The 26793-nt window shown below is 37.8% G+C and overlaps 1 protein-coding gene across 2 annotated transcripts in view; it reads left to right on the top strand.

The window, feature by feature from the left end:
• AIG1 (androgen induced 1) overlaps window positions 1-26793 on the top strand; it is a 167077-nt gene that overhangs the window by 44859 nt on the left and 95425 nt on the right. For both annotated transcript variants that reach the window (XM_084889331.1, XM_084889332.1), the window contains exon 3: window positions 8599-8700. In XM_084889331.1, the coding sequence (XP_084745457.1) occupies window positions 8599-8700 (102 nt within the window). The remainder of the gene's footprint in view (window positions 1-8598; window positions 8701-26793) is intronic.

Genomic DNA, 26793 nt, shown 5'->3' with positions numbered 1-26793 from the left:
GATCACCCTCTAACCACTTCCCTGCCAGCCTGATTGATGCCTAACTGCTCCCCTGCCAGCCTGTTTACCCCTAACTACCCTCCCCTGCAGGCCTGGGTCCCCCCAACTGCCCTTCCCTGCAGGCTTGGTCACCCCCAACTTCCCTCCTCCACCAGCCTGGTCACCTCCAACTGCCCTCCCCTGCTGGCCTGATCACCCATAACTGTCCTCCCTGGAAGGCCTGGTCCCTCCCAAATGCCCTCCTCTACTGGCCATCTTGTCCACATGGGGGTAGTATCTTTGACCACATGGGGGCAGCCATCTTGTGTATTGAAGTGATGGTCAATCTGCATATTACTTTTTTATTAGGTAGGATGATATTATCTACATCTAAGAAGAGGATGTGTGTGTGTGTGTGTGTGTGTGTGTAGTCCTGTCAATTCCTCTCTGTTGCCAGAATCCACATGGTCTCAGAGTTGTTTTCTGAACATATACAAATATATTCTTGACCAAAAGTTAATAAAGGAATATTTTCTATAAATTTGACTTGGGATCCTTTTTCATTTTTTGCCCAAATGATTTTCCTCTGGCTTGTTTTGACACCATAGGTATTTTTCTTTTGGTTTTTTAGAATGATTAACCAAATATTTTATTCACCACATGTTCATTGAATTCCTGCTATGTGCAGGCCATTCTAGAGCACCAAGAAATAGTCTTTGGTGTTTAATTTTTCATTCATTCGATTATTTGTTCTTTCAGAAATATTTGCATGCAAAATATATTTATAGACATTAAAAGCCTTGGCTCTGGGGTCCCACTGTTTGGCTTTAGATTCTGGTTGGTCATATGTCTCCTTTTTCCCTGATTGACCTCCTCCCACTCCACCCCAACCATTCCCACTCCATGCAGACCGCCACCGACCCAGTGTCTGTGTCCATTGGTTATGCTAATATGCATGCATACAAGTCCTTTGGTTGCTCTCTAAACCCACCTCCCTGCTGCCATTTTTCTCTGATCTATTCTTGTTCATCAAATTATTTTGATTATTATATTCCATACATGAGTGAGATCATGTGATATTTATCTTTCCCCGACAGGCTAATTTTGCTTAGCATAATGCTCTCCAGTTCCATCCATGCTCATTTATCTTTCCTTGACTCATTTTTATCATATCTCTTTTGTATGGTGACAGGTGAGCTCAAGGCTGAGCATTCATGCTGGTTACTATAGATCCTTTCTTGCTTGCCTTAACTTATCCATATCCTGCTTCTTGAAGGGACGACACGCTGACCCATTTTCACATTTAACATTATCACTTATGATACCTAAAGCCAAGCAGGGCTCAGAACATTTCCCCAGTGCTCTCATGCATCTCAGACCATCTGTTCCCTGCAAGGGTCATTTCCTGTCTCTTACAGTGTGTCACCTATAATGATCTCTATGTTCTTCATGCTCAACCAGGGAGCCCTTATATCTTGTTTTCTTATATCAGAGTCTTCTGCCCTGGTTCAATTTTCCAATACGTGGCAGACTTTTTAAAAGAGTGATGTTTGGATTATGGGTGCTTCTTACTTCCAGTGGTTTCATTCATGTTTCTCATTATCTTTATTCTTGGTTGATTTCTGGAAAGAGAGCCTTTAGTCTTTCACCTTAGTCTAGAAGTCCAAAGAAGGATTATTGTAGGATGATGAAAAACTTAAACAAGTGAAGGAGGAGCTAAGTAATAGAAGATCTGAGAAGGGGTGGGCTAGAATAGCCTTAGAAAGAATGGCATATGAAGAGCATGTCTTTCTCACTGACAGGAGGACAAAAATGTAGGGAGAACATAAAAGATACATTCGAGGTCAATAGGAAGAAAATTGAAGGTGTGAAAAAGTGCTTGTTCCTAAGGAAGATGTGGGGTCTGACACAGATGAGAAGCAGCACTGTACCTTTTTTTTTTTTTAATCATAAACATGTTCTATGCCTGGCAGTGGGAAAATAGCAATGAGGAAGACAAATAAATTATTATTCTCTGAGACTTTACTTTCTCATAAAAAGCCAGGCAATGAACAATTGGACAACAGTAAGAGCCTATTTTTAAAAATCAGGGTCTATGATAGAAAATAATGGAGTAAAAGAGTCACTAGCATGGTTTCCATGAAGACCTGAAGGAACAGAGAATCCAGCCATGTGAAAATGGGGAACAGCATTCCTAGCGTAAAGAATAGAAAATGCTATGGTCCTGAGGCAAGAAAGAGCTTAATGAGTTTTAAGAACCATCAAATTGCCAATTGGAGCTTATGGGTGAGCAAGAGTAAATATGGAAGAAGCTTAGGTTGGAAAGGCAAGCACCAAATCACATGGGCACTTATAGGAGTTGGGTTTTTATTCCAGCATTACTTATTCAACCAGGAGAGTAATTAATGACCTAAATGTATATAAATATGGCTAAATGATAAATTCTACTAAAAAGATTTGAAAAAAGCATAACATCAACATGTGCTTTAGAAACTAATTGGAGATACTGGTTTTAACATAGTTTGAGCAGAATGCACAGCATAAAGTGTATAATGTTACAGCCTCATAATTGCAAGTAGAGGAATTCCATGTCACACTTCTAGAAATGAGCACTAGAAATCAGTTGTACTCTGGAACAAAAGATAGTACAATACTAGTATCAGAAGTCCCTAAGCTTAACTATTCATTCTGAATTTGAGGGTATGGTTAAGGGAAGTTAGCCAGGAGGAGACCCTTTTCTGAGTCAGGATCTCCAAGATTTTTGAAAGTGAGTAAATAGGAGCCGTAATAAAATGAGATAGTCACCCTGTGTGGGGCCGCCTGAAACAGCCAGCTAGCATCCAGAACACAGCTTATTCTCATGCTATGTGTGTTTGGAAAGAGAAATCACAACTGGGAACTTGTCTAAATATTACTGCTCAGCAACAGTATGATCATGGAAAGAGTTGATGGGAAAGAAAACATAAATAGGAAATTTGGAAGCAAAGTAGAGCCCACTTGTAATCAGTCTTTGGTAAAGTCTTGAGTACTAGTAAATTTGTTTTAAAGGGGAAAGTAATTCCATAGGATCACTTCATGTTGAAGCTATAGACATTAAAGATATATTTCTCCCTACCCTTTTTCTCCTTCCTTCCGTCCTTCAACAGTGGGTGTTTGAGATTATGTTAAATGGCCTTTACAGACCAATCTATAGATAAGTAGCTTTTCTCTTTAGTCTCTTTTGTGGCACTGTTCTCTGCAGCATCCTTTTCATTCTAACGTTTTACTGAATTCCCAAGAATTCCTCGCTGGTCAATAAAGCTTCTTCACAGAAGCACGCTAATGTTGATTAGTTTTGGCTTCTATTAGACCTCATATGAAAGACTCTTGCAGAATGTGATAATCCAGTTTTCCTTAGGTTTCATTTTGAACAGTCTCAGGGGTTCAAATGAGGCCTCACTGACTTGCTGTGACACAGGTATTTTTGTCTGGGACACTTGAAGGACTGGAAAGTGACAGTGCTCCTTTCACTCTCAGTTCAAGTACAGTATTCTGGTCTTGGCAGCTGAGAAGCAGCAGGTGTGTGCTAAGGAATAGCTGGCCATTGGCCCTGGCTAGAGAAGGAGCTTCTTCACAACAGTGCCCAGTGGTCGGCAAACTCATTAGTTAACAGAGCCAAATATCAACAGTACAACTATTGAAATTTCTTTTGAGAGCCAAATTTTTTAATCTTAAACTTCTTCTAATGCCACTTCTTCAAAATACAGGAGCCCAGGCCATGGTATTTTGTGGAAGAGCCACACTCAAGGGGCCAAAGAGCCACATGTGGCTCTCGAGCTGCAGTTTGCCCACCACAGGGCTTAGCCTGTCCAAAAACACCTATTTTTGTTTTCTATCTGTGCCCTGGTAGAAAAGCTCAAACTTATTTTGGGTTTGCTGATGACCATACTTCCAAGAAGATATCAGTGCAAAGATATCTGTACTGTGTTTATATCTCAAGAATTATTTGAAGGTTGATTACGCAGCTGTGCCTCTTGACCTTCTAGTGTTACACTAAGAAAGGTGACTAACACTTCCTTGAAAGTCTCTTCTCTTTTAATAACCCATGTAATTCCTTCAACATATGTTAGAGGTCATGAAATTGACTACATTGCACTATTAAGTATTGATCCCACAATGCTTTGCATGTGGTAGGCACACTGAAAGATCACTCATGGTGAACAGAAAGTGACTCTCACCTGCAGTAAACGATTAACAACCAGTTCTCCAAAGGAAAAATACCTGCTCTGCAGTATTTGTTGATTTCCATAGTGCAATATTGAGAACAACTTTATAAATTCAAACACTTAGATGAAATGGAGACATTCCACAAAGTGAAACTCAAGAAAAAAGAAAAAAAAACTATAAATTCTATATCTATTAAAGAACTTGAATTCACATTTAAATCCCACAAGAAAACCTACAAATCCAGATATCTCCACTAGAAAAGCATATCAAATAGATAATGAAGAAATCTTGCACAAAATTCTTTAGAAAATAGAGAACACTTCCCAAATTATCTTTTGAGGCCAGCATTGTCCTGTTACCAAAATTAGAAAAAGACAGCATGAGAAAAGAAAACTAACTGTAGATCAATAAAGGTGGAAAACAAATCTTAACAAAATATCAGCAAGTTGAATCCAGTTATATCTAAAAATTATAATACATAATTACTAAGAATTAAAAGTTGGCTTAACATTAAAAATCAATGAATGTAATTTATCATATTAACAGAATAAAGGAGAAAAAACTACATTATTACCTTAAAATACACAGCAAAGATATCTGAAAACAAACCAGCACTCATTAATTACAGACATAAATTAACAATAGATGAGATATTCCTCAACTTGATAAAAGGCATGTAAGAAAAACCTGCAGCTAAGGTGAAATTTAAATTTAAATGCTGAAAATGACAAGTGCTGGAGAGGATACGGAGAAAAAGAACCCTAGTTCACTGCTGGTGGGAATGAAGACTGGTGCAGCCACTGTGGAGAACAGTATTGAACTTCCTAAAAAAACTAAAAATGGAATTCCCATTTGATCTACTGATCCCACTTCTAGGAATATATCCCAAGAAACTAGAAACACCAATCAGAAAGGATATATGCACACCAATGTTCATAGCAGCACAATTCACCATAGCTAAGATTTGGAAACAGCCTAAGTGCCCATCAGCAGATGAGTGAATTAAAAAACAGTGGTACATCTACACAATAGAATACTATGCTGCAGTAAAAAAGGAGTTCTTTCCATTTGCAACAGCATGGAAATGGAGAGCATTATGCTAAGCAAAATAAGCCAGTCAGAGAAAGATAAATATCACATGATCTTACTCATTTATGGGATATAATCATCAATATAAACTGATGAATAAAAACAGATCCAGAGACAGAGAAACATCAATCAGACCGTCAAACCTAAGAGGGAAGGTAGGGGAGGGTGGGAGTAAAGGGGAGAGATCAACCAAAAGACTTGTATGCATGCATATAAGCCTAACCAGTGGACACAGACAACAAGAGGGTGAGGGAATGGTGGGGAGGATGGGGGTGGGGGGAGGTAATGGAATAAAGACACATATGTAACACCTTAATCAATAAAGAAATTTTTTTAAAAGAAAAAAAAATTAATTGTTGAAAGACTTACCTAACACTTTCCCTAAGATAAGGAAGGAGGCAAGCATGCTCATTCTTAATCACATCTAATGAACATTTTGCTGAAGGTCATAGGTTGTGCAATAAAAAAAGAAAAGAAAAGATAATAAAAGGCATATAACTTATAAAGGAAGAAGAAAAACTGTCTATATTTGCAGATCACGCACATATAAAAATCTAAAACACTTTAAAAAATTCTCAAACTACTAAGTGAATTGAACAAATGTCAACATACAAAAATCATTTATATTCCTATATACTGGCAACAAAGAATATAAAAGAAATTTAATACTATCTAAAATAGCATAAAAAATCAAATGCTTAGTCATAGATTTAACAAAATATGTGCAAGATCTATATATACTGAAGACTACAAACATTGAGAAATTAAAGATCTAAATAAATGGAGATATAAATTATGTTCATGGGCTAAAGACTTAATATTGTTAAGATGTCATTTCTTCCCAAGTTGAATATATTGATTCAATGGTGATAATCAGAACTCTAGCAGGATATTTTTATATAAATTACTACGCTGAGATTCTAAAACTTAGTAGGAAATGCAAAGGACTTAAAATAGCCAAAGCAATTTTGGAAAGAACAGAGAAAGTATCCTAAAATGACCCCAAGATTCCACTCCCCCTCCTATTCCTGCTGAGAGGCCAGTATAAATCCTTCTTTTTGAGTGCGGGAGGGTCCTGTGAATATGATGGGATTTCACTTTCATGATTAGGTTTCATTATATTGCAAAGATAAGAGGGTTTCCACCTGTAGCCCCATCTAGGACTGAAATGGCTTCATGCCTGTGTGGATCCCAATGTAAAACTTTTGTTCTCCCCCTCCAGAAACAAATGCCTCTTAACCATCTCTCAGGTCAGATGATACATTTCACAATCAACTCCTGCGGTCAGACCCAGGACAGAGGCCACACAGGCCCCAAGGCATACTGGTGTCTCTGGGAATTCCAGGGTCATGGTTTCCTGGGATGTATTCCAGAAGAGAGGTGCAGGTTCTAGCTAGACAAGCCACTCAGCCATGGGATCGCCTCACTCCATGGTAAGAAAGGAGGCTCAAGGTGGCTAGAGCAGGGCCTTCCAAAGCAGAACATTTCAAACTCTTATATGCATATAAAAGACCCCGGGCTCTTACTGAAATGCAGGATCAAAACACATCAGGATGGGAAGTGGTATTCTGCACATCTAACAAGCTCTCAGGTGCTGCTGATCCATGGGCCCCACTTTGTTAGCAAGGCTGTAGCTTGTAGGTCTGCAGGCAGGTGGCACTGATAGCTACCATATTTGAAGTCTGTAGTGGAATGAATAAATTAAAATTGTGGATAATTCAAAAATTATGTATTATACTTGTAACGACCCTAATGATAAGAACAGATTTTTTTTTTCTTTTGTCATCTTGTACACTTATCAACTGAGTGAAAATAGTTCATCCAAAAGCAGGTAAATAACTGGGACCCCACTCATATTAAAATTATGTGTATAATCTGCTGGGACCGGTTTGGCTCAGTGGATAGAGCGTCGGCCTGAGGACTGAAAGGTCCCGGGTTCGATTCTGGTCAAGGGCATGTACCTTGGTTGCGGGCACATCTCCAGTAGGGGGTGTGCAAGAGGCAGCCGATCGATGATGATTCTCTCTCGTCGATGTTTCTAACTCTCTATCCCTCTCTCTTCCTCTCTGTGAAAAATCAATAAAATATATATTTTAAAAATTACATAAAATTATGTGTATAATCTACATTTATATATTATAATTATCATTCAGTATATTTTATGAAAGAATGAATGTTCATAATATCCTAGGTTTTAAGGGTGGCTATTTTTCAGGCAAGCTAATCCATGTAGTAATTGAAATACTTGGAATAGAAATTTGGAACCCATCTGATTACTAGCCTTGAGCTATAATCACCAAGGGTTTTATAAAACTTGGCATTAAAATATTTATTACTTTTATTAATAAAATGTGGGGACATGGATGACATAAGAAATGAGATGTAAATTGTTTCTGTTGAATATTCATGATGCATTTTATCATTCTCTAGTATTTATTGGTTGAGACATAACTCTACAGAAACTTGAATCAATCCTCCCTCTGGCATCAAAAGCTACATTTATTGACTATGTACAAAGCATCCACTTTTTCTTTTAAATTCTGTGCTGAAGGTTAAGACCTTGGGCCTTTCTTTTCTCTATTGTATCTGAACTTATTCTCCCATCATTAGTTTGAAGAGAAAATGATAACAAGTTGAATACTCTACTCTCTTTTGATGATTATGTTGCTGATAGGTCAAAACCCACCTCTAGGACCCAGATGAACTTACAAGAGAATTAGAAATCTTCCTTTGCCCTCCATATGATCTACTTCTCAGAGCTGCCAAAGCCCCTGTTTAGGGCACATAAATTAATACATTTGCTCGCAATGTGACTTTGGGACATTTTATAGCAGCGATTCTAAAGTAGTTAGTGGTGAAATAGAAACTTGAGAATGCGAAGATTAATTTAAACCACATGATGAGTTCAAGGAAAAGGGACATCCACTACAGATTCTTGAATGTGTGCTAACTCTGTAGAGTGGGGAATGGGATCCAAAACCACCAGTGAACTTTTAAACCCTCTTGAGAGGAATCAAACCAACCCAATTAGCCCTGGGAGGGAGCTATTGCAGACAACAGACAAACCATTTCTCTCCCTTTTAGAGAGATTCCTCTGCCTGAAAAAAAAACACAATTGAGAGATCAGGGAAAGAGGAGGGCCTCCAGCCATTACCACTAATGGCGTGAAGTTAGAACTGTCTTTCTGGTCATTAGCTGGTTTACTGATTTGTCTTTCATTATAGATTACAAATAATGTTGGGTTCTTTAAACAATAGTTAATTAACGAATTGTATGTTGTGGATAATCAGTGAATTTGAAATAAGGATTTCTTTTCCCTTCTAGTTTGTTGTAGTGGTCTTCTGGATCATTTATGCCTATGACAGAGAGATGATTTACCCGAAGTTGCTTGATAATTTTATCCCAGGGTGGCTGAACCACGGAATGGTGAGTCAACTAAAACAAATGATAACTTTATTTTTTTTTAATCTATTAAGTGCTATACTCTGGTTTCTCTTCAGACCGTATAAATCTTTCACCTTTTACTATTAAGTGCTAATTTAGGCTTTCCATAGACTCTCTAAATAGCTTTGAAATGTTGTAAGATTATGATGCAATTATGACTACAGAAGAATACTGAGTGTAAATAAAATAATGTCTTCCCATGAAATTGAGTCACTACTAAAACTATGCAGTACATGAGTCCACAGTTTATAAGAGGCACTGTTGGTGTTGGATAATACAACTAGCTTAATCTGGGATGAATTCGCACCATTGAAAGGCTCGTCCACTCTTGGAGTCTGAGAATCAATTCCCACCTGCACAACTACTGACACTCTGCTCCTCCTCCACTCACATCAGTGGGATTGTTCTGGAAGTAACTGCATATTGTGCTGGAGAATTTCTTCTGGAGGAGCAACAGGGCTATTCTGTTTTCTGGGAGATGGCATTGGAGGTGTCCTTAGAAGTGACTGCCTTGTCAGGTCTGCAGCTGCTGGGTTTTTTCCTTCTCCTCGGTCTAATTCTTTCTGATGCTTTAGCCATTGTGTTACCTTCCCAAGTTTCAAATCAAATACTTTGGATGGTTTACACATTACTTTACAAGATTTGAAGAGATACTGAACATTCCCTTTCTGCTTTGGAATTAAGCACAATTTTGGTAGTAACTAAGAAGCCTGCAATTTTTTTGTTTGTTTTGGGTTTTTTTGTTTGTTTTTGTTACTGCAATTTTTAGACTATCACTGGGTGCTTCTGGAGAAAAGGGCAACCCATCACAGAAATTATAGGGGAGCGAAGAGCTAGTGTCAAGTCCAAAATAATAGTTTGCTCCCTGCCCCAATTTTGATGTGATTTAAGAAAAGTGGTGTGTACTAACAAATAAATATTATTATGCTGAATGGCTTTGATCAATCCTTTTGTAAGCCTCTTTGTCAAAAGTGGCACATCTCAGAAAACTAGAAGTTTATTTGAACCCAACAGAGCACACTGATGAAAGATTAATGTGGTACCTTTAGTCTAATTCCCAAGAAATCAGCTAGGTCTTACTGCTTCACTTTAGCCATCTAAGGGGCCTGACTTGCTTACTCCGCCCCTCTTTACCTAACTTTCTACTTTTCTCGATTGTGAAAGCTCTTTCATGACTCCATGTCTTTGCAATCCTCTGCCCCATATGCTCTTCCCATTCTCTGCTGGGAAACTGCTCACCCTGCTAGCTTAGATAACATCTCTAAGAAGTCTTGCCTCAGTCTCCTAAATCAAGTTAGCTCTTCTGTCATTGGTGCTTGCACAGCACCTTCATATCTCTACTTCACACTTCTGATCCTCCCACAAAAATGCTACACCCCCAAGGCAAAACAGCAGCCTTTAAATCCCAAGCACTCTGCCCAACTCCTGGCTTACTGTAGGATCAATACATATTTGTTAGATTGATGAACGAATTCAGTATTGCCAGTTTCTATAATTCTGTGCCATTCGATACTAATAGCTATTATTTTTGAGAATTTACTGTGTGCCAGGCATTCTATAGTGGTTATATCACTTAATTTTCACCTCGGGTACTATGAATGAGGAAGTATTATCCTTTTACAGATGAAGACACTTAAGCTCAGAAAATTTCTGATACTGGAAGGGCATTAGCTGAGAGCTATTGGTGTATCATGCGCTTAGAATATAGTCCTTGACTATTTGGGTCCCTCAATTGAACCATATTACCTTTGGGCCATAGAATGAATCACCTCCTTTGCAGATCTTGGCACTATTTAATGTTTCTAACGAATGGTTTATTGAGCAGGTAGGCAGCCATTAGAACTTCAATTTGAGTCTCTTCATTTTCCCTTAATTCACTTGGATGGGTTAAAATTCTTACTCATGGAGGTAAACACTGCATGAAAATGCAAGGAGAATTTCAGTGCCACAAATATTTAGGAAAAGGATAAGATAAATTTATTAGCATATCAAATCCTCAGATAATATGAGCTCAATAGACTCTTTTACAATGAATGTTGTGTCTTAGTAGAGAAAAATTGCCCTTTCTTTGATTTTTTTTCATGTTTCAATTCATGGTTGTAGAGATACAAACAACAAAGTTGCATATGGTAGCTGAGGAATATTTTGTAGTATTAAATAATTTACATTACTCTAAATTTGTATATATGAAAATTTAAATACAATATGGCTAAAACATGCTATTTTAAATTGACAATTAAAATACGAATATTAAATACTAGAATCATGAATAATTACATTTTTATAAAATGTGTAATAAGATTTATGAAATTTCAAAAAATTAAGTAAACATTTTTAGCTTTTTAAATTTTTATTTTTTAAAATGTAATAAGTAATTATAGTTTGTACTTGCTTTTAATTTTAATAGACATTTTGAATATTTAATTTAAAAATAATTCAATTAAAAATTTACATTTATTTTTAATTTCATATTTTGATGAAAACATTTAGATTGTGCACACTTTGATTATAATTACATTTCAAGTTTAATTAATGTTAGATTTAGCTTAGAGTAATACTATCAGTAGAGCTCAAATTTTGTAAAAATTTCCTTTAAAACAACAAATTTCATGAATTTATTGAAATGAAGACAAGAAAATAAAATTTTAAAATATTTATACTTATATTAAATATTTTATATTCATATTTGTCATTTATTTTGATTTGCCTTTATTTTGTTACTCATCTAATCACATATTTCCTATTTTGTTGTATGAAAGGTAGGATTATAAAACATTTTTTTTTTTTAACAATTTACTAGCCTAATTTGTAACTTCTAGATATTTCTGCAAATGGTTTATGGCCCACAAGGCCTATTTGCTGTTGCCTGTTTATATTTTTGTAACTACAGGAATTCCTAGAGAGAATGCAGCCTATACTTATTATGTGTAGGTCACATTCATTGTTTGCAGAGGCTCTTCATGATTTCCAGGGATCTGAAGCCCTGAACCACAGAACTCAGATGCAGTTTATAAGCCCATCATGTCACCATTTCAGAAGACATTATTAAGTCAGTCTGAAATTTACAGCATTTAAACTTCCCAGCACAAGATTAGCCAGAAATGAACATAAGGGGAAACTCACAGAATCTGAAATTCACAGGGGTTTCATTTTGATATGCACTAAAGTTGCCAGAAGTTAGACATGATTATAACAAAAGGCAAGTATTCTATCATTTCCTTCGGCTCTCTGCCTATTTTTTCTCAGCGAGTAATCCTAGATTTACAGAAGAGAAAAGGAAATGGGTAAATAGGTGAGTTAGAAAACTATTACACCATTGGTGTGTAACCACTAAATTATCTCCAGATTCCATGAAAATAGCACCAAAAAGAAAGAATTTCAATTTATTACAATTAAAATATAAATATGACAAATTTAAATGGAGTCAGTTCAGTGTCCAAAATAAAATTAAAAAAAAAAAAAAAAATCTATCCTGGAAGCATTAACTTTGTATTCCCAGCAATTCAAAGAAAAAAACATGATGTCCATAAAGTGTTGACAATAAAGATGTTTGTTTTGCACTTGCTTTTGAAACTTGGAAGAATGTCAGGTTTACATTTATATCCTTCTACCACCTTCCTATCCTCAGTCTACTGATGACCAGACACAAGAAAAACAGAGATGGTATCAGCAAATGACTCAGTTTCTAAATTGTAATGAAATGGGCATGGACAGTTGTGTGAAGATTCTGCAATTGAGGCTATGGAGGAGGGTCTGCACTCCCTCACCCCTGAGGTATTTATTGAATACCTGTGCTATGCAATGCATCCTGCTGTGCTTTGGGTGGTTACAGGATGAGAAAAACACTTGCCCTTTTAGAGGATGGAAATGGCACATGTGAAATAGAGGAAGGTAAGTAGGAAAGCAGGCTGCATTCACCTGACAAGGAGAAGCAGTAACTTTTGTTCTGGCTTGTTGCAAAAATAGAGCCCTGAACCTTTCTCTTCTGCTGATTAGTTTTACAGCATTGCCCATGGAGGAAATATACATTAAAATAAATAAATATTTAAATAAAGTAAATAAATATTTAAACTCCAGTATGATTGCAGACTCTCACTAATGCTGTAACAGGAAAACAACAACAATGAGACAGTGTCTCTGCTTACCAAAGACCTAATTAATGTTTATGAAGTGCTTTGAGATTGCTAAGCGCTGTGGAAGGTTAGGATATTATTATTATTATTACCACAGATCTTTCTGCAGACATGACCTAGATATTCTTATAATCACAGCAGGAGTTGTTTATTCCCCATATACTTTATAAGGAGAGGAAAAAAAATGCACCCCACCTCTCTTCATGCTTGATTTGTCAGTTGTTCTTATATGTAACTGATCCTCAAGAGAACCTTAATTTAGGCAACTATTTATTCTGTTCAGTATTATTTTGACATTTGGTAATTACTAAAGTTTTTGTGCATCTGTCTTTCCCAGAAGAAAAAGCATTAAATGCTGCTTGTATGATTATTGGTTTTGCAAGAGAACTCGGCTTTGACATTATTCTGTTGGTAAATTTCCAGTTCAGGGATACGTAGGTTATGCATTTCAGTTCCATAGAGCCTGTACCACTCTGATATTTTACAAAAGAAGCTGTTGGTTGAGAGAAGACCATTGTAAACATTCCGAATGAAAAAACTGACCTTTCTCACTTTTCCCAATATATTCTAAAGTAGCTAGAAGATATCTGGAAATTTTTTAAAAATAAAAGTACAGACTGGAACAGAGGTCAGAACTTTCTTGGGAACCTCTTTCTAAGACTCCCAGTGGACTCCCAAAGAAAACAAATAAGACCCCAAGACTGAGGACAAAGGAGTGTTCACAGTGAAGCAGACACTTTTAGCAATAATGCACACTGTTCTTGGGTATAAGGTTTTTTTCATATTTAATTTTACTGATCATAGCTTCTTCCATTGCAAATTTTTACTTGTGATCATTAGTGCTACCAAGACCAATTCTACTGTCAGATTTTGCTGATGTAAATTTTGACATGAAGTTTTGATTACTATTCTATTAAAATCAGTAATCGGCTTTAATTAACTGTTGTCATTTTTACCATTTATTTATTTCTAACAAAAATATTGTACATTGTAGAAAATGTATTTTTTTAAACTGATGTTTGAGAAAACTTTGAACAGTTTATGAGATAGAGAGACCAAAGAGTTTTCCAGGTTCACACATAAAATGCTTAGAAGTTGCATCTCCATCCTAACAAAAGCTGAAGAGACTGAAAAATCAACATCTCTCCTTGTATCCTTAAGAGGGGGAGGACACAGGGAAAACTCCAAGATTGAAGAGACAGATAGGCAAATATAAAGAACAATAATGTACTGGAGCAGAGATTCATTGTGAGATTTACCCCCAGGAGCTCGACTGGGTCTCCATAGTAAATATCTGAGAAAAATCTGCTTCCAGCACTGTCAGGGGAAAAGCAATCATTTTTAAATACACTGGAGCATCCTGTTTTTAACAAGGTCTGCCCTCAGGTGAAGCTAACCACAGCCTAAGTCGCTGTGATAGAGGATGTATCAGTAAAGTCCTTGAAATACTCTAAAATAAAGAGAACAAACACTGAAAAAAAATAGACCAGAATATGCAAGGATTGTGGGCCAACTACAAAAAAAAAAAAAGTATAATAGATTCATGATGAGATTACCAGGAGGAGAAGAAAGAGGAGGAAACCAAAAAAATAAGATTGAGAATTTCCCCCAAATTATCAGACACCAAACCACAGAGTCAGGAAGCTCAGGAAACACCAAGTCAGATAAATAGCAAAAAATCTACACGTAGACATAATTGTTTTTAAATACAGGAAATAAGAGATAAAGAACAACTTCTGAACGATACAAGAGAAATCCAGAGAATTGGTGAGAGAAATAGGACCTAGAGAGAAGCTAAGATGGCGGCAAAGGGGAAAAGAGAGGAGAAAAGAAAATGGATTAATGCCATGGGTGAGAAGAGAGATGGCTCCAGAAAGGAAGGATATCAAGTAAGGAGACGGGAAGAAGATTAGGGGAAAGAAAGTTTAAAATGTCCTATGTTAAAGAAGGCACAATGACCAAATCAAACAGTTTTCATGCCATATCTCCTCCATGGCTCTTTGAAGTTTGGAGATTAACTTTTTCCCCCTGCAGTGCTTGGTATAGTGCTTGGCATATTATAGGTACTTGGTATATATTTCATGAATCAACTAGAGGCACAGTGCATGGATTCATGCACCTTTGGGTCCCTCACCATGGACTGTGGCGATCAGGCCGAAACCTGCAGACCATCATCCCCTTCAGGACGTAGTAGTGCATGAAGCGAAGCAGCAGGTGGCCTGGAAGGAGCCCCAGCCCAGGCCAGGCGCCACAACGCTCCCACTCATCCCAGCCCTGCTGTGCCTGCTGCTGCCGCTCGGTAGTCTCACTGATGCTCTGCTGTGGTCTCCATGCCCATCCTAGGGCGATACCGGTGTGCCCATGACTGAGAAGCAGCCTCGGGCTCAAACCCAGTCAGTCCCAATGCAGTCCCGATCCCAGTCCTGGTCCGGACAGGGGAGGGGTATGCAGGGGGAGTGTCCACAAGAGAGGCTTGCACCACTGCAGCTGCGCTCACCAGCTGTGAGCCCAGTGTCTGGCCTCATTGGTCAGCTGAGAGGTGCTCCTGATGTGGGAGCTCACTAACCATCAGGGGGCAGCTCCTGCATTGAGCGTCTGCTCCCTGGTAGTCAGTGTGCATCATAGTGACTGGTCAAATGGACAAAAGGTCTCTTGGGCATATATATATTGATTGAGCTGGCCTCCTTACTGTTCCTTACACACATCAAGTACCCTCCTGCCTTGGAATGCTGTCCACCAGAAATTTGCTTGGCTTACTCCTTCACCTCCTTGAAGTCTTTGCTCAAAATCACCTTCTCAGCCCATTAAACACTACAACAACCCCCAAAGCCCCTCAGAGTGTCTTATCCTGCTCTTTATTCCTCTCATGGCATCTATCATCCTTGACATATTACCTAATTTTACTTATATGTTGTATTTGTGCCTTATTGTCCATCTTCCTCTGCTAGAATATAATTTCCATAAGGGCAAAGATCTTTGGTTTAGTTTCTGAGTTATCCCAAGCACTTAGAACAGTGTCTCCACATAATGGGCAGTCAATGTATATTTGTTACAGTATTCCACATCCATGCTTTCTCTTGTTCTCTTTTCCTCCAGTATTTATCTTTTCCTAATAATTGACAGAAAATACAATCCAAACCGTTCACTGCTTTCCTTGTATTTTACTTCACTCTTCAATCTCAGCTGCACTGCAGCAAAATCCTGCATGGCTTGCTTTCACCCTCTCAGAAGGTCTTATTGTTTGGTACATGTCATGTTATTATTACTGCTAGAGAAGGGCTGAATTGATGAATAAAAGAACACATCATGGGTGCCTGAAATGCCTAAGAGCTACAGAACAGTTATATAATAGCCTGAATCAAATTTATTGAAAAGCTCTTCCATATATTGATTATTTCATCTGGGTATTAGTTATTTTTTCTCTAGGATAAGAGTCAGTGGCTTTTTAAAGCAATTTCCTGCCATCACAAATTCCTTTGTAGAACTACTTTTTTATGCAAGGGTAGAATTCAAGGCTAATAATATTCAGTTTATACTCTGCCCTTTTTCTTGCTACATTTAATAGATGAGCAGGCCCAGCAATAGTGTGAGTTCATCAAAAGGTCTGTAAGTCATATTCAGATGTTTTTGGGTCAGCAAAACCCAAAGTGTGGTTTACTCGAGTCTTTTACCCCTAATCCTTAAATCCATCGATATTTCAAAGTAAACTTAATTCATATGTTTCTCATTCATTTGCCCTTAGTCAGAAGAGGGGGTGGAGCAGGGAGGAGGTATTGTCTTAGGAACTGGCTTCCTTCTTCATTACCACAGACAGATCATTCATTAGCCACAGACCCAACTCTTTGGCAGAAGTCTATTCCTTTATCCTTTCCAGTTCCCTTTAAATTGAAGCTTCAACCTCAGCAAGCATCAGTGATAGGTGCCAAGGAAAGTGAAGTGGAAAAAGAGCTGCATTTTCTATCATGGAAGCACAGAATCCCAGAATCTTAAACTTGGGAAGTGATTCAAAGATCATCTTATCTATATGCCATGTGACACTTTAATCACCTGAACAACATCCTGGTAAATTCCCTTTCATTTTCTGCTTGAGCATCTCCAGTGATGGAGCTTCCGCAGTGGGCCACAACCATGAGCCTTCAGCTATAAGAAAGACTGTTGCAAGGAACTGAGTCAAATGTCCAGCATAGTAATTTGTCCAAGTTCACATGGCTTGTCAGTGGACAAGTTGGGAGCAGAATGCTGAGGACCTATCTCTATGGAACTTCATTAACATCTAGTTAAAAAGACATCTTTAAACATGAATTGTCATTATATTTCACCAAACATATTTCCTTAGGACACTAATAAATATTCCCAGCATTGTAGATTATTTTTCTTTTCATCTAAGCAAGAATGATTATTCCCTATTGCTTTACCATACCCAGGGAATGAGCTTGCACTTAATCCAATGAAGATGTGGTTTAAACCAGATTCAAGGATTAGCCAATTGGTGGAAATGTTTCCCCTTAATAAAGCCCCTTTCATCCTTATCAAATGCATTAATTTTTGTGACCTGATAATATATCTCATAATTCTATACATCCACTAGGTGCCCAATGCACAAAGATTTGTGCAAAATGGGTTTTCCTTCCCCTAGCTGCCGGCACTGACTTTGCTCTGACCTTTCCGCCTTCCCACAGTGCCCAGAGGCCCCAGAGCAGCTGGGGCAGTGTGGAATGCTTGTATCATCACCATGGCAACGATGCAAGCATTCCACCCTGCCCTCGGCTGCTTGGTGCCTGTATATGCAAATTAACCTGCCATCTTTGTTGGGTTAACTTGCATACTCACTCCTGATTGGCTGGTGGGTGCCATGAAGGTACAGTCAATTTGCATCTTACTCTTTTATTTGTGTAGATGTGCTGCTGCTCACATTGCTGCTATCTGTATGAGTAGGATAAAAAGATAGAGGTTACTAAACATTCTTTCTATACCCACCCTGCTGCCATCACCATACACACAAAAGATTGTCTTTTTTTGCTCCATTCTCTTTCTCACACCAGATTAACCAAAAAAAACCCCACTCTGTTTCTGGAAGTTGTGCTTCTAATAGATGCAGACATGTGAGTCACCTAGAAAGAGGGACTGAGCCAAATGATTTCTCAAGTGTTCTCTGGTTTCAGTTTGTTGTGGGAATTCATGAGGATGGCCATGGAAGTACACAGCACAATGTCTGCCACATACCCTGTTTCTCCAAAAATAAGACAGTGTCTTATATTAATTTTTTCTCCCAAAGTTGCACTAGGTCTTATTTTCAGGGGATGTCTTATCTTTCCATGCGCTAGGTCTTATTTTCGGAGGTTGTCTTATTTTCGGGGAAACACGGTAGTAAACCTAATAAATATAAATCCTTGAAAATAGGATAGAATAGCATAGGACAACATTATATAAAATGAGATGAAGGTTCCCTATAGCTAATGATTTTCACTTATATAACAAATAACAGGTCAGTGTCAAACCCTGTCTAAAACTTCAAGGAAAAATGCACTGCTGGAAATTCTATACTTTTAGCGACACTGAATTTATATGTACTCCTAAAGTAAAAAATTAATGAAATTCCTTAAAAGCTTATCTAAAATGTAAGATAGGTATCCTCGGACATAAAATGCAAATCTTATTTTTAAGCATTTCCCCCCAGCTGCACCTATCAAAAAAAAATGTCGCTTAAAATCTGAATTTGACTGCTAATATTCACACATATGGCAAATATGAACTAATCAAACCACAGATATTTTGCTGCATTCCATGGTGTCTCATTTATTTGTTTAATTTGCAGCTATAGCAACTAGATTCCACCACTTTAGGCTTTTACACAGAGACCTACAGTCTGATCAGCTTGGTTGAAGTTTGGCACTCAGCATTATACTCAATTGAAGACATATGCACAAACTCACCACATTTTCAAAGCTGGTTTTCACACAGGGCCGATATGTAATATTTGCATAAAATATGAAAAAGCAACCTTCTGCGTGGATAATAGGCAATTAAAAGATGTTTTGACCTTCACTTTTGTAACATCTCAAATCTTAAAGTTTTCTTGGCATGCTTCTCAAAAGCCCATCTGACTTTGAGGCAGCCTGCCTCTCCACAGAAAGCTCACTCCAGCAATGACTAATGGATTGACCTGGTGCCATGCTAGTGCTGCTCCACGCATGCTGCTCTGCACAAGACGAGCACTTGGAAATGACCTTGAAACAGAGTGTTGCCAAGTTAATGAAATATGGCCCTTCAAGAAGTGACATTTCACAAGCAACTTACAGAAGGGTATTTGCAGCATTGTCAAAGCTCAGCCTCTCAGTGTGGTGTTTGGTTTACCAGGAGTGTTTAACATACACAAGGAGTGATGCTCCCTCTTGATTTTAGTCGCACTTTGTGACAGGTTGAAAAAATTAGGTAATGGAGAAAATTGGCATTCCACTGTTGTTTCTTTTAGGTGTTTTCTTTTCAAATTTCTGCTGAAAGAACAGAAGATGCCCAAAGGGGAAAGGTGTAGCTAGTGGAAAAAGAGAAGACGGTAGGGAGAAGTACCTCTCTGTATCTGTGAAGTGCCCAGTTGATACGATTCCATCCCACCAGATTTAGGCTCCAAGAGAGGAGCATTGCACATCCATATAGTAACCTTTCCTAGTTGAAAAAATGCTCACTGATGTTCACAGCAGTTGTTGTTATATGTGTTTGTGTTGGTGCATAATGTCTCCTTTCAATTACGCTTCTCATGCTGGTGACGTTGGCTGACATTTTAGGATCTGAATAACAGAGCTGCGCTTTAACTTATTTGGTAGCCCGTGATCAGTCTCCTGGATTAACATGACTTTGGAATGTCCCCCTTTGCTTCTCCCTGTGACCTTGCTTCCATACTCTTGAGGAGGCTAAGACAGGCTAAGGTCAGAGCAGTCAAGGTGGGGTGTTGGAAGAATACTGGGGAACAAGTCATACTCTCTGAATTCATTCTTAATTATCTTAAGCTAGCTCTCTTTTTATACAAAGTTAGACTTAATACTTCTTTAAAAAGAAGCTGAAACCGGTTTGGCTCAGTGGACAGAGCGCTGACCTGCAGATTGAAAGGTCCCAGATTCAATTTCGGTCAAGGGCATGTACCTTGGTTGTGGGCACATCCCCAGTAGGGGGTGTGCAGGAGGCAGCTGGTCGATGATTCTCTCTCATTGATGTTTCTAACTCTATCCCTCTACCATCCTCTCTGTAAAAAAAAAAAAATCAATAAAATATATTTAAAAAAAGAAAGAAGAAGAAGAAGGAGAAGAAGAAGAAGGAGAAGAGAAGGAGACATTCAGCCCTTCTCGAGCATTTATTTTTATTTTATTTCTTTTTTTTAATATATTTTATTGATATTTTACAGAGAGGAATGGAGAGAGATAGAGAGCTAGAAACGTCGATGAGAGAGAAACATCGACCAGCTACCTCTTGGACACATCCTACCGGGGATGTGCCCACAACCAAGGTACATGCCCTTGACCGGAATCGAACCCTGGACCTTTCAATCCGCAGACCGACGCTCTACCACTGAGCCAAACCGGTTTCAGCGCATTCTTATTTTTAAAATGCTGATAATCCTCACTTAGAAATCCTGGGAAATATACATCTATTAGATCAGGGCAACATACTGTCAACAGCAACTTCCCAGAACATTCCTTCTTACTTCATCTGGATTTTTCAATAAGTAATTTGATATTTCTGTAAGTTTATACTGGAATCACTAAAATGAGGGCATTTTTTCCTTATAAGGGCAAGCCTTCTAGACTCATCATTGTGTAAAGTTACATAAGTAAGCCTTGCAACTAAGCTAAAAATCTAAATTATAGAATGTACTTGGTACAAAACTTCATATTTTATACAGTAACATATTAAAACCAATGACACATTTGCAAAACAGTTTTTCTGTAGAGTAATTCATATTGAAGTCAAGCTTGGTGATGCTACATATTATATGCTAAATTATTTGCTTGTGATTTTTCCCCCTGGTTGCCTGTTTTGGGTATTGCTCGAATGGTTCTGACATGGGAAATTTGGAAAGTTTCCATTAGATTACTTTATTTTCTTTATCTATCTATATTTAGGGTGATTTGCTTTAAATTATAACACACACCTTATTTTTTCACTTTTAAATGTTTTTAAGTGGAGAACTTGTATTCCCAAATAGACCTCATTTTTAATTTAGAGCTCTCTCATATTAATATGCCTAATTTTTAATGTATTTCCTAAAACACTTCTCAACTTCTTAAAAGATGGGGTAAGCGGGAGAGGGGAGCCTGAAGAAGGGATGAGAAAAAGAGAGAGAAATGTAGTAGGGAATATCAACCATCAGATACACCACGACTTCAGTATTTAATATAAATCATACCGTAGATCATGGGAATCAAGGTCCAGTATGAAAAGAGAAGCCCCAGGCCAATGAGATTTGATCCCTGAGAATCCTTTGTCCTTGCACTTCTGCTAATTTCAGCACTGACCTCTACCTTTATCCTCCTGGTGATAGTTTTTACTTCTTTTTTCAGTAAACATTTCAGATATGAAGTAAAGAGCTTATCATTATTCAGTATAGTCAGACAATATGTTTGCCTTTAAGCTATATTCACGGTTTCACCATTCCTAAATTTTCGAATCATATGAGATTCTTTATGTTTGTGAATTGAATAGAAAACATTTTCTTATGAAAAGCTTTATTCTGAATCCTCCCATAGCTTCCCCCAATTGAACAGGGGCCTTCTTTTGTCCTGTTTGCTTTCATTGCAAAATATCTGACATTTTCTTTGTACCTTCATATATATTTATACTAGAATACACTATTGAAAAAATATGATCTTGTATTAGTCAGGATTCCCAGAGAAATAGAATCAATAGGACATGTGTTTATAGTAAGGAATTGGCTCATGTGATCTTGGGAGACACTTGGAGAGCCCATCAGAAATCAGGTTCTCAGGTTTTCATCCAAGTTGAAAACTTGAGAACCAGAAAAGGTAATGTAGTAGGTTGTAGTCTAACTCTTAAGACCAAAGTCAGGAGTACAGTGATGTCTCAGCTTTAAAAAGTCAGGTAGAGAAAAAAAAAAATCAGAAAATATTCCCTGAATCAGCCTTTCTTTCTCTTGAGGCTTTGATGGATTGCATGAGGCCCACTCCCATGGGGAAGGGCAATCTGCTTCATTCAGCCTACTGATCCAGATGTTAATCTCATCCAGAATCACCCTCACAGTCATACCCAGAGTAATGTTTAACCAAATGCCTGGGAACCCCATGGACTAGTCAAGTTGACCTGTAAAATTAACCATCACAGATCCCCATTGAAACTCCTCTTTTCCTTCAAGAACAACTCCACTTGTAGAGGTCTGCAGAATGTCTTCCTCCTTCCATGCCATGAAAGTTGTACTCATGTTGGTCAACCCTGCTGGGCCCAGGTCTTAAAGGTTCTGATTGGTTCAGTCTGAGATGGGACCTGTGCACCATGAGTATTTTTTAATGCTTCCTTAAATGGTTCTGAGGATAGCCAAGTTTGAACCCTCAAATTTGTCTCTAGGCTTATTTTGAGTCAATGGGAAAACACAAGAGGAAAGTCACTTTGGTTGATGGCTGGCGCTGAGCTAAGTGGAGGATATGGCATAGAGACAAACCTGGTTAAATGTGCACAACCAGGTTAACTTAACCATAATGAGCTGATTACAAGGTGGCATCTCTACCTTGGTTCATACTGGGATAAAATACTGGCACCATCTCAGGATTCTAGAAAAAAATAATCAATATTAACATTTCTTAGGAGATTAAAAGCATAATACATGTGTCAATTATTATTAGTCATTTCAAATATTTATGGAGTTAAATTGTCTGTAACTAATTAGAGATGGCAGTTAACAGGGGATATGAGTTTCCTCTGAGTAATATGAAACAAAATATAAATCTTTTATATAACTCTATTTCCTACAGCAAGGATTTGTTTTGCTTGTTGGTGGGATTTTTTAAGTTTTATTTTATTTTCTTGGATCTCATTACTTTTCCATAAATCCTATAAACAGAATTACAGTGAGGTGAGTCATAATCTTAACACTTTTTTGAAGGTTTTTTTTTTTTTTTTTTTTTTTTTTTTTTTTTTTTTTCCCCCACCAATGCAGCTTGGAATATGGAGGATTTTTTTTTTAACTGCATTTGAAAAACATGAGAAGGGAAAAGCAAAATAAGAAAGGAAGGAGGCAAGGAAGGATGGAGAAAAAAGGAGGAAGGAAGAAAGGGGAGGAAGAAAAAAAGAAAAGAGGGAGAGAAGGCACAAAATATTTCACTTTAGATTACATTTTTTAACTTAATGACATCATAAAGATAAGATGTTCATGGTATCTCATGGATATGTTGTAGACAACCTTGAAATACAAATGAGTTTGGATTTCAGAAGTTCATGAGCCAGTCATTGAGAACTGGGAACATATTTCCCCACAGAAATTTTATTTTATAAGTGGTCATTAATTTTTGAGGCAAGCTCATAAACTCTCCTCATTCTGTTTTGAAGCCAAAAGATGGTGCATTTGCAGTGATAAATAGTAGACTATACTATTAAAAACTTGTAAAACTAAAGAACATAAAGGAAATAAAATCCATGGTAGAGTAGCTTAAAACTTTTCAGTTAAATGTTGGTGCTAGAGAGTAAGCAGATTTAATTTGAGGAGCCAGAAGATGTTTGAACATTGAATGTTGGTATTTGAGAGTGCCAGTCAATAGAGCAAAAGCCATTCTTTCTAACACTGTAGTAGTTAGAGAAACAAGAAGGGGCTCAGATCTGGGAGAGCCTCACATACCAAAAGCTAGTTTAGGTTTTACCTTTAAAGAAACAAAAGAAGGCAAAGTTTTGCATGAAGAAGATGATTCAATTTACATGTTAGAGAGATGAGGGGATGGAGGGAAGTATAAAAGAAGGGTGACTTAGGTGGAGGAACAGCATAAGCAGTCAGGAAATACCACCGTATGTGAATGTTGGAAAAACCACCTGAAGTGTGGTTCCACAGCAGAAGATGTGCAAGGAGGCAAGGACACTGGAATACCCCCCAAGGCTGGGAAATGCCCAGTGTGCTGGCCAAAGACACTGAACTTGATCCCAATAGCTTGGGGGAAGTTTTGAAGGATTTTAAACAGAGGAAAAGCAGGATTAGATGAGCATTTTAGAAGGCTTCCTCCTTCAGGGTGGAAGGAGAAGAACTGACAGGGACAGGCTGGATTTGAGAGGGAAAACAAGAAGTCTGAGAATGGAGCTTTGGTCAACAACCACACTACAAAGAGGAAAGTCTAGGAAGGCACCATCACAGGGGCTAGAGAATAGCTCAAAAAGAAAAGAAGCTGAGAGAGAAGGGCGCTTTGGGAAGAAGGCAGGTCAGGAATACCATGGACCACAGACGTCAGCAGCTGACACAGTGTTGAGGAGTGGCAAAATGACTACAAGGGAACAAACCAACAGGGAAAAGAAGAGTCTATCTGAAAAACAAAACACAATTTTAAAAAAGACCCCATTGGTGTGGCATTTTTAAGGTGAGGGAAGATGAATGACTTCATCTCTGAAGCCAGAAACAAAGGCAGATTGAGAAACAACATTAGAGATAGATGGTTTTCCCTTACCATCCTCAGCTCCGTTTTCTCCAGTGAATGCCTTGCTATTTCTAATATTCGTCCTTAGCAAGGTCAGAAGTTCCCCCAGCCACATGATAATGGCCTTTGGTGTTCTTTCTGCCACTTAATTTTTTTTTCTATTTGACCTGAGTGTTAATCTATACATACTAAGGACAAATTGACAGGATGATATGCAGAAATATAGTAAAAAGAAATTACTTGTTTTGCACATTCCTTGAGATATTTAAAATATTTCCTCCCATTTCTGACTTCTCATTGGTCAGCACATCTGAAGCAATAAAAACAAAAAATAACAAAAGCACAATTTGATTAATTGGAAAACTACATGATTTAAATTGTCATTTTTTTAAAATGTTCTGAAATTTGATTTGATATGTAAGAACTTTCAGAAATTTCTGTGGACATGTCATTAGAGATCAGCCATTTGTTTTTGTGAGGATTCAGAAGGAGAAGTATATTTCAGAAAATAGATGAAATTAGACTTGACTTGGAAAAGTAGTCTCTGACCAAATGTTATTTAAAGACATTGGTCTATGGGCTCCATGCATTAACTGTTTCTCAGGACAAATATGCAGGTAGGAGCCAGGAAGGGCATTTTCAGAGGTTGCTGCGAAGTTGGTATTATAATGAGCTCAGCCTACCCATGACATCTTTGGAGGTATGAGAGTACAGATGAGATACAGATGCTTCTCAGTTCTTTCTCATAATTTCTCTAATCTTCTTGGCAATTAAAATAAGGGGGGGCGGCGCACGCACGCAAGAAGGAAAAACTCTTCAGGAGTATAAAGTGTTATTGAATTTGCAGCAGTCGTCATGGTTACCTGCATAGTTTCATTGCTTTATTAATGTGTAATTCTCTTTATTTCTGGAAATATCATTACAGTGAAACATAATAGTCTGCAGCCTCTGAGTGAGTTTCACCATGCATCTGAGACTCTGACGATGTCCGTGACGAATGTGTGTGGTTTCTGGGCCACCTGTGCACTGTTGATCTATGATAGTAACTAGGACATCACTGTTTAGGGAAAGACGACTTCTTTCTCTGTTACTGACTCCTGAGAATTTCTTAAGACTTCAAATACTTTGTTAAGCAAAGTGCTTATTTTTTCCTAGAGGAAAATGGTCCGAAGCTGAGTCTTTTTCTAACTAAAAAAAATTTATATTTTCTGCCACTAAAATTTTAAAGTAATTACTATTACTGAAGTCACTTTGAGGATTTAGGATTTTTTTTCTGATAAATTCTTTTAAAAATTATCTTTCCTAAATTTTTTTGTATCATTTTTTGTTTCATTTTATTTTTTTCCATCAGCATTTATCCCTTTTATGCCTTCTTCCGGCTCCACCCCCACCCCCGCAATCACCACATTGTTGTGAGACACTGTTAATAGAAGTTTTTGAGCAAGTGTTTCTAAGTATATTCTTCCACTGCCCAAGTTGAACCTAAATAAAATAGTTCAGTAAATCATCTCTCAGGCTAACTGCTTATGGCAGATACTGCTAGCTGGTCTCCACATTCATGTCTCTTCTTCCTAGGCACTTGCCACTCTGTACTTCGCAGCATCCCTTGGAATTAGTTCTGACTTATAGGACTCATGTGACAGTGGAATGTGAGTGGAAGTTATGAAATCACTTCCAGGTCTGGCTCATAAATACCTCCCAGTTAATCCTCCCACCTTTTGTTTCCAGGCTGGCCAGCCATTCTGGACTCTTGAGTAACTGGGCAGAACAGAGCCTCACTGCTGATCAGGAACATCTATTGTGGAAAAGAGATGTCAGGATTGTGTGCTGTGTTGCCTCATGTTGCCCTAACTAATGTACTGCTCGGCCATATTTCTTGAAAGTGGGCATATAATCCTTGGGGAAAGTCCCATGCTTTCCATCCACAAGTTTTTCCTATAGCTTCTTTCATAGCCTTTAGAAAGAAACTGGCATTATAAAGCTCAGGGCCCCTAATCAGTGTTCAGTGGTGACTTTGCTGTTTTGACAGGTGCTAGAGACCTGAATGGCTATAGAAATTATAGATGATTGGAAAATATCATAGACCCTTGTGACTTACTAGTATATGCACAGGGAACCAAAGGAGATGGAATTAACCTTTTCTGAATACTTCTATGCACCAATTACTGTGTTTAGTCCTCTAATATATATTATTATTGTCTACAATTAACCTTCTAGGAAACTCTGTCATTCCCATTTTACAGATTTATAAGTGTCATGTACATTTAATAGCTTCTTCATAGTGAGGGAGTAGCAAAGAAGGATTCAAATAAAAGTTTGCCTGGAAC

The sequence above is a fragment of the Pipistrellus hanaki genome (genome assembly GCF_964339955.1).
Source record: "Pipistrellus hanaki genome assembly, chromosome: 7".
In the NCBI taxonomy this organism is placed as follows: Eukaryota; Metazoa; Chordata; class Mammalia; order Chiroptera; family Vespertilionidae; genus Pipistrellus; species Pipistrellus hanaki.
This window is presented reverse-complemented; position numbering and strand designations above follow the sequence as displayed.